Source organism: Carlito syrichta, unplaced genomic scaffold (genome assembly GCF_000164805.1).
Source record: "Carlito syrichta isolate Samal-C Ts95f unplaced genomic scaffold, Tarsius_syrichta-2.0.1 Scaffold147141, whole genome shotgun sequence".
Taxonomy (NCBI): domain Eukaryota; kingdom Metazoa; phylum Chordata; class Mammalia; order Primates; family Tarsiidae; genus Carlito; species Carlito syrichta.
In genome coordinates this window covers 184980-201954 of record NW_007091237.1, presented here as the reverse complement: position 1 = coordinate 201954, position 16975 = coordinate 184980, and the positions used below count along the sequence as shown (strand labels likewise).

The following is a 16975-nucleotide window of genomic DNA, read 5'->3' as shown; positions in this document are numbered from 1 at the left end:
TTAAGTCAAAAGCAGCCTCTCACAACAACACTAGCTGGTACACTGATGCTGATGGTCTCTTAGAACATTTACCTAGTGGGGGAAGCCAGTACAAGAGGCTCATTCTCCAAAAGATAATTCTGGGTTTTTTGGGGTCCCCCTTCATATATACACATATCGCATATTATATGTGTATGTATATACACACATATATACATATATACACACATATATATGGAGTGTATATATGTATATATGTGTGTATATACATACACATATAATATGCGATATGTGTATATATGAAGGGGGACCCCAAAAAACCCAGAATTATCTTTTGGAGAATGAGCCTCTTGTACTGGCTTCCCCCACTAGGTAAATGTTCTAAGAGACCATCAGCATCAGTGTACCAGCTAGTGTTGTTGTGAGAGGCTGCTTTTGACTTAAGTGAATTTTTTTTCTTTTTTAAGATTCTTTTAATGCATTTGTCCATTTCATGATGGATGATTTATGAGTGCACCTGCCTACACCATGCAGAATGTTTTCAGCAGTTGTTTTTGTTTTGTTTTGTTTCTTTGAGTTGGAGTCTCATTCCATTGCCCAGACTGGAGTGTAGTGGCATTCTGACAGCTATCTCTTTGACGACCTGCTGGGCTGTGGCGATCCTTCCACCCCAGCCTTCCAAGTAGCTGAAAGTACAGGCGGGTGGTACTACGCCAGGTGTTCAGCAGTTTTTGATCAAAAATGACATAACCTCCATGCCTTACACTCCCTATTCACCTGATTTTACCTTGAGTGACTGTTTTTTGTTTCCCTGAATGAAAAAAAGTCCTTAAAGGAAAACATTTTGCCGATGTAGACGAGGTCAAACAAAAAATGGCAGAAGTGCTAACAGGCATTACCAATGATAAGTTCAAAAACTGTTTTGAGTGGTGGGAAAAGCATCTTGATAGGTGCATTGCATCAAACAGAGACTACTTTGAAGGTGACTGAAGTTTAAACATGTAGGAATAAATACACGGTTTTAAAAATAAATACCTGTTTGGGGTCCTCCCCTCTTATATATACATGTACACCCACACACATAATGAAATAATATTCAGTTTTAAAAAAAGAAAATTTCATCATTTGTGACTACATGGACGAAGTAGGAGGAGATTATTCTAAGCGAAATAAACCAGAATTTACTTTTAAAAGCACTAGTTAGTTAATAATCCACAATTAACTGTTTAATCAATTTTGTCATTCTAAATTATACTTCAGAAAAGAGAGACTGTATCATTTGCAAATTAGTAAATCACTTCTATAGACCAATATACCTACCACCTAAAGCTGATTACTTTAAAGAGTCAGGTAGAGGAAAGAAAATGTTGTAAATGAGAACATCTTAAAATATACATTATAAATCAAGGAAGAATGAACGATACAAACAAAATTTCCTATCTGTATTTGTTTATAATGATATTCCTGATAGAAGCTGAATTTCTTTCTTTAATATTTATACAGAGAAGAAAATTGAGGCATATCATTGATTAAGAGGATACATTTCTATGGTGAATAAATTTTATAAATAATTTTATAAAAATTAATAAGCTATATTGCTTTCAAAGAAAATTTTAGCCCAAACCATTAACTATTAATGATTTTTTTTACATCTTTAATTTTTTGCTTGGGTTCCGTTTGGTTAGATTCTACACGTGTTTGTGTGTTTGTGTGTGTGAAATTTTGAGTGACTGAAGACTTTTAAAATATTTTATAATTGTAAAATTTTAGAAGTGGAAGAGATACTTCAGCTGAGGTTCAAATTCTTCATTTTACCAGCATGGTAATAGAAGCTCAGAAAGGTAAATTTGCTAGAGGAAGGTTAGCATCTGTCTTAGCACTCATGGTTCCTAATAGCTCAGTGTTTTTTCAGTGCACCATTGGTCAGTGTTACCAGAGTATTCTCCTCATCCTTTGTAATAGTCTTTCTGTTGCTAATTGGAACAGAGAAATTAACAGATGACCAAGAATTTTAAATAAATTGGTTGAAATGAAGAAAGCATTTCTTTGGCCCATGAAATGAATTCATGTACATTAATGGCACTGTCGTAGATTTATTTGGATTAAAAGTATCTTCATTGCACAGTACTTGAAATAGATATCTACACTTAGTAATACAAACATTAGTGAAATTGATAAAATAAGTGAAATTAAAATTCCTTTTGCATTAGTAACTTTAAATTGGGATCATAATTTGTTTAAGTTTGTTTTAGTGTCTTTACATGCTTTGTTATTCAGACATGAGCATACGCTTACACATTTGTGTGTGAATAAATGTCTAAATTATAAATTACTTTTTACACAAATATAAGTTCCGTGTATGCCATTTCCCAAAGCAAATAAAGTTATAATATTCATTCAAAATAAGAATAACTATTATGAACTCTAAATTTCTCTTTCCTCACATAATACTATTTTATATTGTTATTTTATTTTATTGTTTATTTATTTGTTTGTTTTCAGAGACAGGGTCTTGCTTCATTACTCAGACTGGAGCACAGTGGCAAGATCTTGGTTCCTCGTAATCTCCACCCGTTGAGATTAAGCAATCCTCCTGCCTCAGTTTTCTGAGTAGCTGGGACTATAGGCATGTGCCACCACATCTGATTATTTTTTCTTTTCTTTTTTTTTTTTTTTTTTTTTTTTTGAGTTGGAGTCTCACTCGGTCACCCAGACTGGAGTGCAGTGGCCGCTCCCAGCCACCGCAGCCTCGCCTGCTGGGCTCCAGCGATCCTTCCGCCTCAGCCTTCCGAGTAGCCGGAATTACAAGCATGCGCTGTCACACCCGGCTGATTTTTTGATTTTATTGTAGAGATGAGGTCTCGCTGCCCAGGCGGGTCTCGAACACGCGGGCTCAGGCAATCCACTCACCTCAGCATCCCAAAGGCACGGAATTACAGGCTGAGCCACTGAGCCTGGCTTATTTTTTCTTATTTTTTATTTACTTTTTATTTTTTCGTAGAGATGATAGTCTCTTATGTTTCCCAGGTTGGTCTTGAATTCCTGGCCTCAAATGATCCTTCTGCCTCAGCCTCCCGAAGCACTAGGATTATAGTCCTGAACCACAGCACCAGTCCTAATATTATTATAAATAATTTATATCCCAGTAAAAGAAATTTTTTTGTTTGAAAATTGCATGTTTAACACATCTTTAGTAATTTGCATAGATATGACTCTAGGTGTACCTTTACATTGAAAAAAGTACATAATTTCATTCTCTATTTCTGTTACATAAAGTACCTATTTTTTTGATTGTCAATTTATAAGTATATATTTTCATTTAAACTCAAATAACATAAAATCATCATAATAATTTCATACTTAACAATCAATGAATGTATAAAGAATTTTAATTATCTTACCTGGTTTCCAATAATTTAAAAAATTAACTTGTTAGGCTTAATAAAGTGCATAATGTAAAATAAAGATTATAAAATACTCAAAGTATGAGTTTGTGAATATTTATAAACTATGTAGATAAATCTATTTTGTTTTGTGTAGATGAATATACTTTGTTTTCTTTGACTATGACTTTATAACATACAGTTTTTGCACTGTAGAAAACCAAAGATGATATGTTAGTGTTTTTATTTCAGGATCATACCAGTTTATAACAATAAATGTGTATTCAAATTGTCTGCTACAACAGAAATAACTCCTTGCATTGTTGAGAATGGAATATCATTTTGAGAATTCATTCATTATTTAAATTTTAAAAACCTAACACATACTTAAAATAAATAATAATCATGAAAGTGATCCATTGTAGTACTGAGTACTAAAATTCAAGAATTTCTAGCAAGTGCAATTGTAAGTTGATACATCATTTGAGAAAATAATTAGTAAGCAAATTTCCATTGACAGAAAACAGGTAATCTTTTATTAGGCATATTAATTTGATTTCTTTTAAATTTAATTTGCATAATAGAAATTGATTTTTAAATTAATTGTTCTGGAAATGTGTTAGCTGACACATTGTCTTTTTTCACTTTAATTAAAATGATCTGTGTTCACTTACTATTATTTAAACTTAAACAATGAAAAAATCCTTTCTTAATAAGAGATTTAAATACTATGCACTTTGTTGAACCTATCAAGCAGAGCACAAATCCATATTGAAGCATATTTTTGCCATCCTTCTGTAGAATTTTTTAAATTACATGATTGTGTTTTACAACTAACCAATCTATAATTATTTTCAAAACAAGAGTCAATAGACCTAATGTGTAGCTCTGAAATATTCATTTGTATTGATTACCCAATGTTTTGATACAAGTGGTCTCTAGACAATTTTTCAAGAAATATATAAACTGGAAATTATTCTGTTTATATTTATGACTTTACAATTCTGCCAGAGACATGATTTTTTTCATTTCATGTAAAATTAATTAAGACATGAAGAAATACGTCTTCATAGTCTATAAATGTTATGACCTATTAGCACCAAATGACGCACTCATTATTCAACTTCTTAGTTTATTTCATGATCCAGTTCTGTGCCACATTACCTCATTATGAGTCACAGTCTTTGATAACCCAGAATACTCTGAAATCCTTCTGCTCCATGGTATCAAGACTAGGAATTTTGAATACGATGAGATAAAGTATATAGTGAATTGATAGGAAAATACAACTGGGCTGACTTGAAAGGTGTAAGGCAATTTGAAGAAAAGTCAGCGAATTCTAAGTCAGCTGCTCTTAGATTTTGGCTTCAGGCTGTCAATTTTAATGTCTTGTTTACCCTCAGGCAAAACAGAAACTACAACAACTGTAAAAACACATCATTACTGATTCCAACTTTAATGCAAATTTTAAAGAAGAAACATTTGTTAAAATACTTTGTTGTCATAAAGACTAAGTAGGCTTTTTGGAGAACATTTGGAAGATACATAAAAGTTACGGGGGGGAAATAAAATCATCTGGATTCCACGTAGTTGAATAGCATTTGAATTTCTTTCCACATATTTACGTACATCTACACACAAGTAGGCTTGTGTGTATGCATCTTTTAAATTAAATGATTGCATGAAAATATAGCATACACACAGGAGAATACACAAACCATAACTGTACAGCTTAATGAATTTTTACATAGCAAACATGCCTATATAACCACTACTCATAACAAAAAACAGAAACTAATTAGCACTTCAGAAGCTCAACCTTATGATTATATCTCTTTCTACTCCATCATCTTTCCCAAAGTGATCCCATATCTTAACTTTTATTATCATGTAGCGATTATGCCTGTTTTTGAAAATTATATAAATGAAATTAGTATGTACCATTTTCTGTTTGACTTATTTCACTGAACTTTATGTTCATGAAATTCATCCATCTGATTACTTGTGGCAGGAGTTTGTGCATTCTTAGTACTATATATTATCCCATTGCATGCATAAAATATAATCTATATAACTACTATCAATGGACATTTGAGTCGATCCCAGAGTTTGGTAGCCTAGTACTGTTTTGGTCACCTTTGTACATGTCTTTAAATAAAATTTTTGACCATTAAATGTAGAAATATGTACAAATCATATGTAAATAGCTATGTGAATTTTCAAGAGATGAGTTCATTGATATAGCCAGTACTCAGATAAAGAAATTAGCCACTACCATCACCCAAGTATTCCTTGCTATGCATGGTAATTTTTTAATGACTGCTGAACATTGTGTATCAAAAGACTATAGAGGCTTGAGATGAAGTTATGTAACTGAAAAGAGAATTTGCTTTTGCTTCTGTTAAATGAGCCAGATCACCTTAGTCCAGTCAGAATTTGAATATTGGGTTTAAATCTGAGTAAGGTCTAGCCTAGTGCCCATGCACCATAACTCATATACTGTAGAACTTCAGAACTTCAGCAATCCCAACAGAAACTATGGGGTATTTACCAAAATTTCTCCTTGTTCGTAGCTAGGAAATCACTTAATTACTTGACCTCTCAACCCCAGACTGTGCAAAACCTTTTCAGCTCCACCCACTTTTAGTCACTTTTTATTTATTTGCTTTATTTGAGTTGGAGTCTCACTCTTATCGCTCAGGTTGGAGAGCAGAGGCATGCTCACGGCTACCGCAACCTCGACCTGCTGGGTTTAGGTGATCCCTTCGCCTCAGCCTTCCAGGTAGCTGGAACTACAGATGCACACCACCACGCCAGGCTATTTGTCACTTCTTAGTGCTCAGCTGTTTAGTCTCTCACTACAATCACTTATAAATTAATATAAATGTTTGTATTTTTTAAAACAAAAGTTGGATAATTCTCTCTTTACAGTGTCATACTGCTTTTCTTCCTTATTTTTATTTACACATTACTAAATAGTTTAATTACCACAGCATACCAAAATTTGTAGTTTCTAGACTAAGATTTTTCTTTCTGTTGACTTTGCTCTTGGCCTTCTATGATCTGCCCCGCAATGTGACAGGGCCAGGTAGAAGCTATGTGCTGTACCCAGGATTTGATTAGAGAGAGCAGTTTCCAGCCTGATTCACACATGAAGATGTTCCTTGATTGTGCAAAAGTCATTGACCTATATAATATTTTCTGATTGCAGCAGGCCAGAAATTTAACTTTTAACTAAGTAGCATGTACTATTGGTGAGTTTGCCTGCTTACCATTTCCACAGCTGTATGCTTACAAGATAATCATTTCATGAATAGTTTATGGTACTGAAGATTTGAGTTTAGATATAAACCTAGAAAATTAATGAGGTAGTATTTCCTGAAAGCATTAGCTTACATGAAAATATCTACTTAATGTGCCATATTCCTTTATAATATATAGTTATATTTTTAAACAGCAAAAACTATAGAAATTGCATATTTCAGAGATAAAAGAGTGTATGTGTGTATAAACAAAAGCTTGTCACCCATAAAATGTGAACAAGATAAGGATAAAATCATTGTCTGAAAGTAGGCCTCCAGGAAATACTTGACATTTTCCAGGAGATGTTTGCCCTTTAATATCATCATTTGCTTTTTCCCATCTGTTTTTTGAGGTGCTTGGAAATTGCAAGCTTCTTTTTAACTTTTTTTTGAAAAGCTAAGAACTATAAATAGGAATGAGATGCTTTTCAGAGAGAAATGCTGGGATGACCACTTAAATGAATTCAAAATAAAAATAGTACCTCTCACATTTATTTTTTTTTCTTTAAGACTTCAACTGCCACAGTAAATGTGGTGGTGACAGATGTCAATGACAATGCTCCAGTGTTTGATCCCTATCTGCCTAGAAATTTATCTGTGGTGGAGGAAGAAGCCAATGCCTTTGTGGGTCAAGTAAGGGTAAGTGGAGTTTTTATATATATCTTAAATGTGTGTTTTTAAGTGCATACGTTTCTTAAATTATAGTTTTAAAAAAAGATGAGGGCTTTGTAATCTGTTAAATGGCTGTTCTAGATACACCAATTAAAAAAAATCATATTCTATACATTTTAATTCAATTTATTAAGTATATGAATAAATACTTATGATCATTGTATGATTTAAACACTGATTTATTCTATATATTTTAATTTAATTTGTTAAGTATATAGATTTGTACTTTATGATCACTGTATTTTTTAAACTTTGATTAATATGAGACTGTTTTTATTTTATATATGGTTTTATTTATGGTATTAAAATATCTTAGATAACTATATAATTAAGTGTAACGTTAGGTATAGATGTAGACATTCATACAACAAAATACATATTTATATGTGAATTCATTTGATTGTATAAACAAATCTTTAGAATCTACAAGGTGTCCTACATTTTACATATATCCTTTATTCAGCATTCTGAGGATTTATTTCTAGGCATGCTCTCCTGAGACCTTCCTGAACATATGAGCCAGTTTCTGCGGTTCATTTGATGAATAATCCATTTATTCTTAAAGCACAGATAGTATTTCCTCAGTTGGGCCCTGCTTGATTTTGAACATAGTTAATTGGGAGCTACAGAGGAGAAAATATTTTGCAGAAGATGTGCATATTTTGAAGCATCTGCCTCAGTTGAGGTGTCTATGTGGTCTTCAGGAAATGAAAGAACTTTCTCTAGTAAGGAGGAGTAGCCGCTTGGGTGTTGCAAACCCAAGCGTCAGGGTGATACCTTCCCTGGTAAGGCCCTGGCTTTTGCACAAAAGTCTTGTTGGTGCTCTGAAGTAAGCCTTCTGAACTGTTCTGTTACTCTCTTAATCAGACAGAGAGTCAGATTTTTAGTGCAATCTTCTCTGGCTGCAAAAGAAGAGGGTTTCTTTAAATACTGTTATAGAGATCTTGTGATTTTTACGTTCTGTCTTGAGGTTTTGATTTACTAGTTTAAGCCTTTTTGAATTAAAGTCATTTTCTTCCTTCAGCTTACTGAACATAACTACCAATTCCATAGTCATTATGATTATCATTTTCACTATCTCTTTCAAATTCTGGAAATATTGCTTAAGGCATACATCTCCTTGCACCTTCATGCCATCCCAATTCACCACAGGGGAAAATGTTGGTCATTCTGATGTTATAACATGCCAACTGATCTTAATGCCAACTGGCCAGCAAGAGATTCAACTGCAGAATCCCATCTGAAGGTTCTGCCCCCCCACAGTACCTTTGGTGTCAAATATCTTACGGTGGATTCTCCAGGAAAAATTGTGGAGATAAAATATTCAGGTATAAATTGTTTCTTTGAGAAGTTTAAGTAATACTATAGGGAAGTAAGAAAGTGATGCAAAGAAGAGAAGGCAGACAGTTAAGGGATTTCTATTAAACCAGCTATCACTAGGAGAATTAGAGCTGAATCCTAAGGGCAAACTCTAGAGAAAAGTAGAAATGCATATATCAGAATTACCCCTCTTGAGAAGGATGAAACTGGAAAATGTATATACTAAATCCTGAGAGCTACTGGCTGCTATAATGGAGCTTAAAGTGGCAACTTTTGGTTCTTCTTGACTTTGGCACAAGCAAGTAACCAAAGTCCCTCTGCAAATTTTGATATATGGTATTAAATCAGGCTTTTGATACTAGCAGGTGGAAGTTGGCCAGAGCATACCAAATGCTCTGAAGGACATGCATAGGGCACTGACAATTTCTTCTATGTAAGCAAACATGGTGATAAAGTCTGATAAGGTGGTGTGCAAAGGGAAACAGAAAGAGAAAAAGAGACAAAGAAAGAAACAACAAAGTAGAAACTGACTTATGAAGGATGAATACTGGTCAGAGGGAAGTTGGGAGGGCTTGGGAGCTGTCTAGGTAAAGATAATTATGTAAGTAAAGGCATAGAGAAATCTTGTGTGGTACATAATAATTATAATGATTAAAACATGCTATCTTATAAACACTTTTCCCTACCATGTCATAAAGGTGATGGGGCAACCACTAGCAGGTCTGACATATGGCAACATTATATTGGTATTTTGTAGATTGCTCCTGAGTAGACTGAAATGGAAGATTCTACATCTAGAAAACTGAAATAGGAAGCAATTGCAATAGTCCAGGCAGATGAGGCAAGAATTAATGGAATACTCTAATCATACTGACAATTAAATTACTTTAACATTGTTACTCTACAATGCAACATTACAAAAACTGAAAGTTTCATTTAGTAATATCTATCAACTATTGAGATAAAGCAAACAGGTCATGAAATCGTTTATAAAAATGATCTTGCCCATTTTCTTAATTCATTTGCATTAGGGAGATAAAACCCATATGGAATATACAACCAATAACACATAAGTAAACATCAGCATGATGATTAGTTTTTAGTTAAATTCCTTTTTTCTTTTTCTTTTTTTAAAATTTTTGCTGCTTTTCCTAATGAGTCTTTGTCCCTGAGGGAATTATTGCATTAACCTTTATCTTGTTTTCTAGTTCTTAAATTTGATGAGAAATGGCCTCTATAATTTATTTCAGTTTTTAAAATTGAAATATGGACTTTAGCAGTCATAATTTGATACAGTGCAGTTGTCTTGGTCTTGAGGCAATAACATGTTTTCATAAAAACTAAAACGATTTTGAAAGTACAAAGAAGAGGGAAACATTCAAAGCAGGCTGCATCCAACTGATTCTGCACAGTTTCAGAGAAGTTGTAATGTTCATAGGATGGAATTTTGATGTATCATAATGGCCTCCTGTTGCTACCTAATGATAATTATATAATACATTAATTTCACTAAATGACTCATGCTCCGCTTGTAAAATTTAATTTTAATTGTCATCAAAAACTATTAAGACACACTTAAAACCAAGATATGTATGGTTAATTACTGTACTGAAATTGAGCTATCAACTTGGTTTTTATGTTCTAATGACATTTTAATATGAATAATCCAATATTTGAACTCAATGGTGAAGGCACTTTTTATTTACTTTTTAAAGGTGGTGTTAGAGTAAAAACTATAATAACTAAGGAACACTTTTGATGCAATATTTTTGATTACACAGAGCAGACATGTCTTATTCAGCATATTAAAAAATTAACAACCAACCAGCAATTATTTAATTTAGATTTGACTATTCACAGGTATATTATATTTTACATTTAGAGTTGTAAATTTTATCAATATTCTCAAAGTATTTGCAGTAGCAGTGTAAAAGAAAAGACTAATAAAACCTAGTAAACAGAGTAAGAATATATACCAAATGTCAAATTGATGATGTAAGTTATTTTATGAAAAGAATGAGAGATATTATAGTAGACAAGGTGGCTAGGTGAAGGCTTCATGGGAAAAACAGGCTATTCCCAGTACTTTTTGACATATTTATAAAATCTAGGTTGGGGAAGAAAAGGAATATAGACACCAGGACAAAATGTTAAACAAGATAAATTCAACTGAAGAGGAAATTTCAGGACGCTAAATCAATAGTCTGACTATAATGGAAGAGTTGTTTGGAGGAGCTCTGGAATATTGATTGAAAAATATGTTGAGTTCAGATGGGGTCTAATAAAAGAGTGAATGGTACAAAGGCTTTGTCAGTGGAATGTTTTGTTTAGTATCTTTTAAAGTATTTGACAGGAGATAAAATCTAGAGGATCTGCATGTATATCCTGACACTGGACCACAAGCATGCCAGTAGTTCACCTTCAGGATGAGTGTCAGATATAAGAAGCCTCATACAAGCTGCTGCAGAACTCTCAGCTGACCTTAAGTCCCTGGTGACCAGATATCAGCAAAAGCCCCAAAATGTTTCTATGCAGTCACAATCTAATCAAATCTACAACCCTGGATCTTTGGGGACTCGCTTAAAGGACATGGCATCTGCTATTCTGAAATTTATGACAGCAGAACGTGACATAACCTCTATGAAGGGCCATTCAGGCTTTAGATAAACTGACTCTAAAGCAATTTCCTAAATCTGTGTCCAGCTCTTCTACTTTCCCTTAATCTGATTTATGCTGGACCATGAATTCTAGACTCACCACACAGGAACTCCGGACTTTTCATCTTATCTGCCAGCCCTGACTTCTTATGCTCCTTATATATTGTGAAGAGAATACCACTTTCTGGTCACTTGGTTCTTCCTGCCACTAGATTATATGATTACATAAATCCAGATCTAGCCTCCCAACAGTATACAAAAGTTAATGAACAGCTTAAAACATGGGTTCTGAAGTCAAACTGCCTGAGTTCAAATGGGTCTTACCAAAGTAACTAATGTGATTTTGGATAAGCAATTTAGTCTTTCTCTTTACCTGAAAAATGGGAATAATAATAGAATTCATTTCTTCTAGTGTTGAAAGAATTAATATATACCTGCAATATATGCACATGTTTAGAATAATATATAGAGATAATGTATACTTAATTTTTATCTATCGTAATTATGATAAATTGTTTATAAAGTATGACTACCTATAGTATTTCAAAAAGTCATATTTTACAATATTATTAAATCATAGTAAGCAATTGTTTGTGATTCTTTGAACTAAAAGTAAACTGCACTCATGCATTAACATGCTTCTATAGTTAGAGAATATTTTTAACAGAGCATAACTTCTTAAGTTGATAAATGATTCTCTTTTACAGCATCACTACAGGCAAAATTAGAGTCAGTCAGTTTGTAAACAATATTTTTTTCTTTTTAAGATTATTTGCTCAAGCTTTGCTACAAGTCTACATAAAGTATATAAACATACATATGCATATGTTCACATTTATATATAAATTTAAAGAAAATGAAGGATGTGTGGGATTATCAAAATGGAGTTCATGGTCACAATCCTGATTTTTGTATTTTTGTTTATTTATGTTAAAATAAGTCCAGCTAGTGAAATATATGAAGCTTGAATTGAAGGAGGCATATTGGATAGAACAATAACTATAGTTAAAAATCAGTAATCAGTTATGACTGTTAGTTTTTAAACACTTAAAATGTGCCATGAACTATACTATTTTTATTGTACATATGTGAATGACTCAAATGTGTGGTGTTAACCACTATGCTATAGAAAATTTCCTATGACCAAACTTTCTATGATTTGCTTATATGTAAGTTGACCGAAAAAGTAAGAATATGCATTAGTTAGTTATCACAGTGCGGTCCCCCAACAGGCAGAATTAATGTAAGCACCAAAGAGAACTTAGAAATGCAAACCGCTGGACCCTATCCTAACAAAGACTAAATAAAAAATCCTGGGACTGAGATCAGGAATCTGTGTTTTAGCAAGCTCCACCATTGATTCTGATTTATGCTAATTTGTGGCGTCTGCAAGTGTTCAAGTGTGTGTGTTTGTATATGTGAGAGAAAAGGTGGGGGAGGGAATATAGAGATATTGTATAGTAAATGAAAAAATATAAAATGATAAATATAAGAAAAGTATGTATTTGATTATTATTGCTACATAAGGTCAAAAGTATAGGGTAAAACTGGATCTATTATTGGGACTGTGTGTAATAATTATTATTATATTGTTATTGTGCATAATCTCAAAAGTAGACCTCATTTGTCTAAACTCCTTACCTTATCTAACAATAATAAATAAGACAAGTTCTGTCAAGTTTATGTTTAAAAATGACATAGTCAACATCATGTCATTTGCAACAGCATAGATGGAACTAGAGTTCATTATGCAAAAATGAAATAAGCCAGGAAGAGAAAGATAAATATCTCATGTTTTCACTCACATATGAGAGCTAAAGAAGTTGATCTCATGGAGGTAGAAAGTAAATTGATAGATAAAGGCTGGGAAGGGTGTGGGGTGGGGAGGATGAAGAGAGTTTGGCAAATGGGTATAGACATTCCATTTGAAAGGAGAAATACGTTCTGATGTTCAGTAACAGAGTATTGTGACTATAGTTAACAACAGTGTAATGTGTATTTTAAAATAGCCAGAAAAGAGGACTTGAAATATTTCCAACATATAAAAATAATAAGGTGATGGATACGCCAACTTATCTGGTTTGATCATTACACAGTCTAACAAAATATCACATCTACCTCACAAATATATACAAATAGTATATGTCAACTTTTAAAGTGATGTATTCCCAAAAATAAACTTGAATGTGTCTCCCAGAATCTTATTTATGCCTGAAACCAAGTGGAGCATGAATAATGATTCCTAATGTGCAAGAATCAGGCAGATGAGTTTGGTCCCATTATGAGTCCTGTGTTATCAGAAACAGACAATCATGATGTTTAATTCGACATGGAATCTCTCACTTTCACATGTTTTCTCAACTCGTGTCCGGTGAACTCAATCTTGATTGGGTTGAGGTTGTGGGGAAGGAAGTGAAGGGATCTTTGCTTATATCAGAGTTGTCTAGTTTTCATGGGAGCATCTCGTTGAGGAGTTTCTTAAGGGCCAGAATTCTCAAGATTAAGGACTAAATTCTTCATCTCTGTTTTCCAGAGTAACCCTGGGCATAAACATGTACAAATGCATCAAAGAGGGCATACTCAAAAACAACGCATACTTGGAAACAATAAACAAGCTTCTCAGTATCGTATGCAGTATAACATAAGTTTTTTTTTTAAAGCAATCTTCCTTTTAATGCTTTGTAGAAACTCTTCTGCTGAACTGACTTCTTTTAGCTCTAGGTAACAGAAAGAGAACCCTGAGTCAACAATACATTTTTCCATTTCTAAAACAAAAGAGACTGAATTTATTTTACCTAAAATACAAATGTATTTATTCCAGATATGAGATCTGCATGCTAAATCTTAGCTGAAATATGTAAGCAGCGATTAAATTTTCAACCCTTAAAGCAGGTTTAAAATTATTAGTAAGCTGTAGTGTTTAAAACAACAGTGATGATGTCATTTTTAAAAAGAAACTAATGTTGCCTTCACCTATACATTTAATACTAAACAAAATAAATCTGACCTTCAGTGGTCTGTCTCTGATTAATCTAGTTGTTGTCTCCCTGTGTGGGGTTCTGAAAATGAAATGAAAGTGGGGAGCTTTATGATGATTTCTTATTTTTTGCAGCTCAGCATGACATTCAACAGTGCCTTAAACTATAATACTTCTTTTTTAAGTGGGCCGCAAGTGGGGAATTTTATGACTTCTCTTGCTAAGACAAACTATCTAATGCAAACACCGTACTCATTCGGGTAAAGAAAAAAGCTCGCACAATTTGAAAAATTGATGGTGTCTATTTTAATGCTGCTACCTAAAATTATTTATAATAGAGTTGTACCTAATGTTTGTGACTATTTTTGAAACTTGGTGATCTTTCAAATATTCAATGAGCAGTTCATAAATAGACTAGAAAAGGTTATGGATGTCTTTTTACAATACTTACTTTGGGCCTATCCTTTCAGCATTTTTTTAGTCTTACTATTTAGTCAGCTATAATGAAAAAAAAAAAGATACATGTGCATGCATCCATGTGTATATAAATATTTATAGTTGGATAATCCTAGGTATAAAATAAATAAAATCTGCTCCCAACCCCATGGTACCATTATTATAAATGTTATTTTTATCAGAATAACTTCACTCCTCTATTTGAAATGGTTCTCTCTTTTTCTTGAAATTCTACTTACCTGATTTCTCCTGGTTTTTGAGTTAAGATATGTTTGATTCTTTCTAACTTCTCATTCTCTGTTGCTCCTTAAACTTTGGATTTTAGAAGTGTTTTGTAAGTTGCTCTTCTGATTTTTGGCAGTACTTTTGGGAAATCTCACTCACACTAAAGCTCACAACTTTAATTACAGTGAGATGCTGATTTTCCTTCTGCTCTTTTTTTTTTTTTTTTTTTTTGAGTTGTAGTCTCACTCTGTCGCCCAGACTGGAGTGCAGTGGCCGCTCCCGGCCACTGCAGCCTCGATCTGCTGGGCTCTGGCGATCCTTCTGCCTCAGCCTTTCAGAATTCTCAAGATTAAGGAACTACTGGCATGCGCTACCACACCCGGCTAATTTTTGATTTATTGTAGAGATGAGGTCTCGCCAAGTTGCCCGCGGGATCAGGCAATCCACTCACCTCAGCCTTCCAAAGCACGGGATTACAGGCTGAGCCACCGAGCCCGGCTTCCTTCTGCTCTTTTAAGCTACAGCCTCAAACAGACATTTATCTGGAAAACAAATCTGCCTGAACTTCCTAAAGGCATCTCAGCCTCAACGTGTTCAAGATTGACGTCTTATTTTTTTCTTCCCCCAAAAGGACTCCTTTTCCTGAATTCTGCACCTCAATTAGTCATCCCCCAAACCAAATGCTGAGGAGTTATCTAAGTCCTCCTCTCTTTCTCCCTTACTCTCCAACTCCAATCAATCACCAATATTGATGATTTTACGTGTTTCAAATTGTTCACATTCACCTCATAACAACTAGTCAGACTTTCACTACTTTTCACTTTAACTATTGTTACAACTTCTGACTTGGTTTTCCTGATACTTGTTTTTATATCTCATAGTTAGCCACAATGCAACTACTAAAATGATATTTCTACAAACAGAATATAGCTCTTATTCTCTCTGTAGCAAACATGACAGACACACCTCCAACTCTATACTACTATTTGGACAACTTTACCTCCAGTCATACTAACCCGTTTGTAATTACTAATATTTGTTATGAGAACTCTTCCATGTCTGCTTATCTCTGCTCATGTTCATACCTTGGTTTTTCTCTTTCTTCATTCTTTATTTAGATAACTCAAATCCCCCTTAAAATTTATAGCCATACATAAACTCTTCCAGAAAAACTTTCTGAACTTTCCTAGGTGCCAAAAAATGTATACACACTTTAAGAAATGTCACCTATGTGTTACTTTTTGAAGTTGAATTAAATTACTGTAGCAATGTATAGTATGATGTTCACTCAAAAGATGGCTTTGATCAAATGAATGTTAGTGTCACCACAGGACAGGCAGGGCAGTCAAATAAAATGGCAGAAGCACAATTGTCGTTTGGGGCATGCAAGAGCTTTTTGAAGTGATATTTGAAATTCAAGAATGTTGTGGAATACAACAATGGAGGTGTGAGTATGCAACAGAACCTGCAACATGCCTAACAATTGAATGCATTCATGGTCAGTTTGAGACATGTCGTACTGTGTGTGATGTGCACAAAGGAAGATCCAGGAGGCCTCGCACAGCAACAAGTTCTGCAGTAGTTCTCTGTAATCAGAGGTGTCTGGATGCTGATGATAACCACTTTGAGCACCTCTTGCAATCGCAGAAGTCAAATGTGACTTGTATTCATCTTTTGTTTTTGGTAAATATTGAGTATTATAATTTCAATACGGTTTTCTCCTTTCTTAAAATGTGTATACATTTTTGACACCCTCCATATGTATGTATATATGTGTGTGTGTGTGTATATATATATATTATATATATATGTATAAAACCTCTCTCTCTTTCTCTCTCTCTCTGCCTCTAAGTGCACAACTTTTGAATGGTACAGCTGAATTATATTTATAGTATCTAATTATCCAAATTTCTTGAAAGCAGAGACTGTGCCATATTGAAGTTAGACACCTCACTACCTAGTCCAATGCCTGAGTCTCATAAAATACTAAATAAACTAATTTAA

At 33.7% G+C, this 16975-nt stretch overlaps 1 protein-coding gene across 1 annotated transcript in view; it reads left to right on the top strand.

Annotated features, from left to right (window-relative positions):
- Positions 1–16975, top strand: part of PCDH15 (protocadherin related 15) — a gene marked incomplete at its 3' end in the record, with an annotated part of 280202 nt that overhangs the window by 124830 nt on the left and 138397 nt on the right. Inside the window, exon 11 of the mRNA XM_008050461.2 lies at positions 7175–7303. Coding sequence (XP_008048652.2) covers positions 7175–7303 — 129 coding nt within the window. The remainder of the gene's footprint in view (positions 1–7174; positions 7304–16975) is intronic.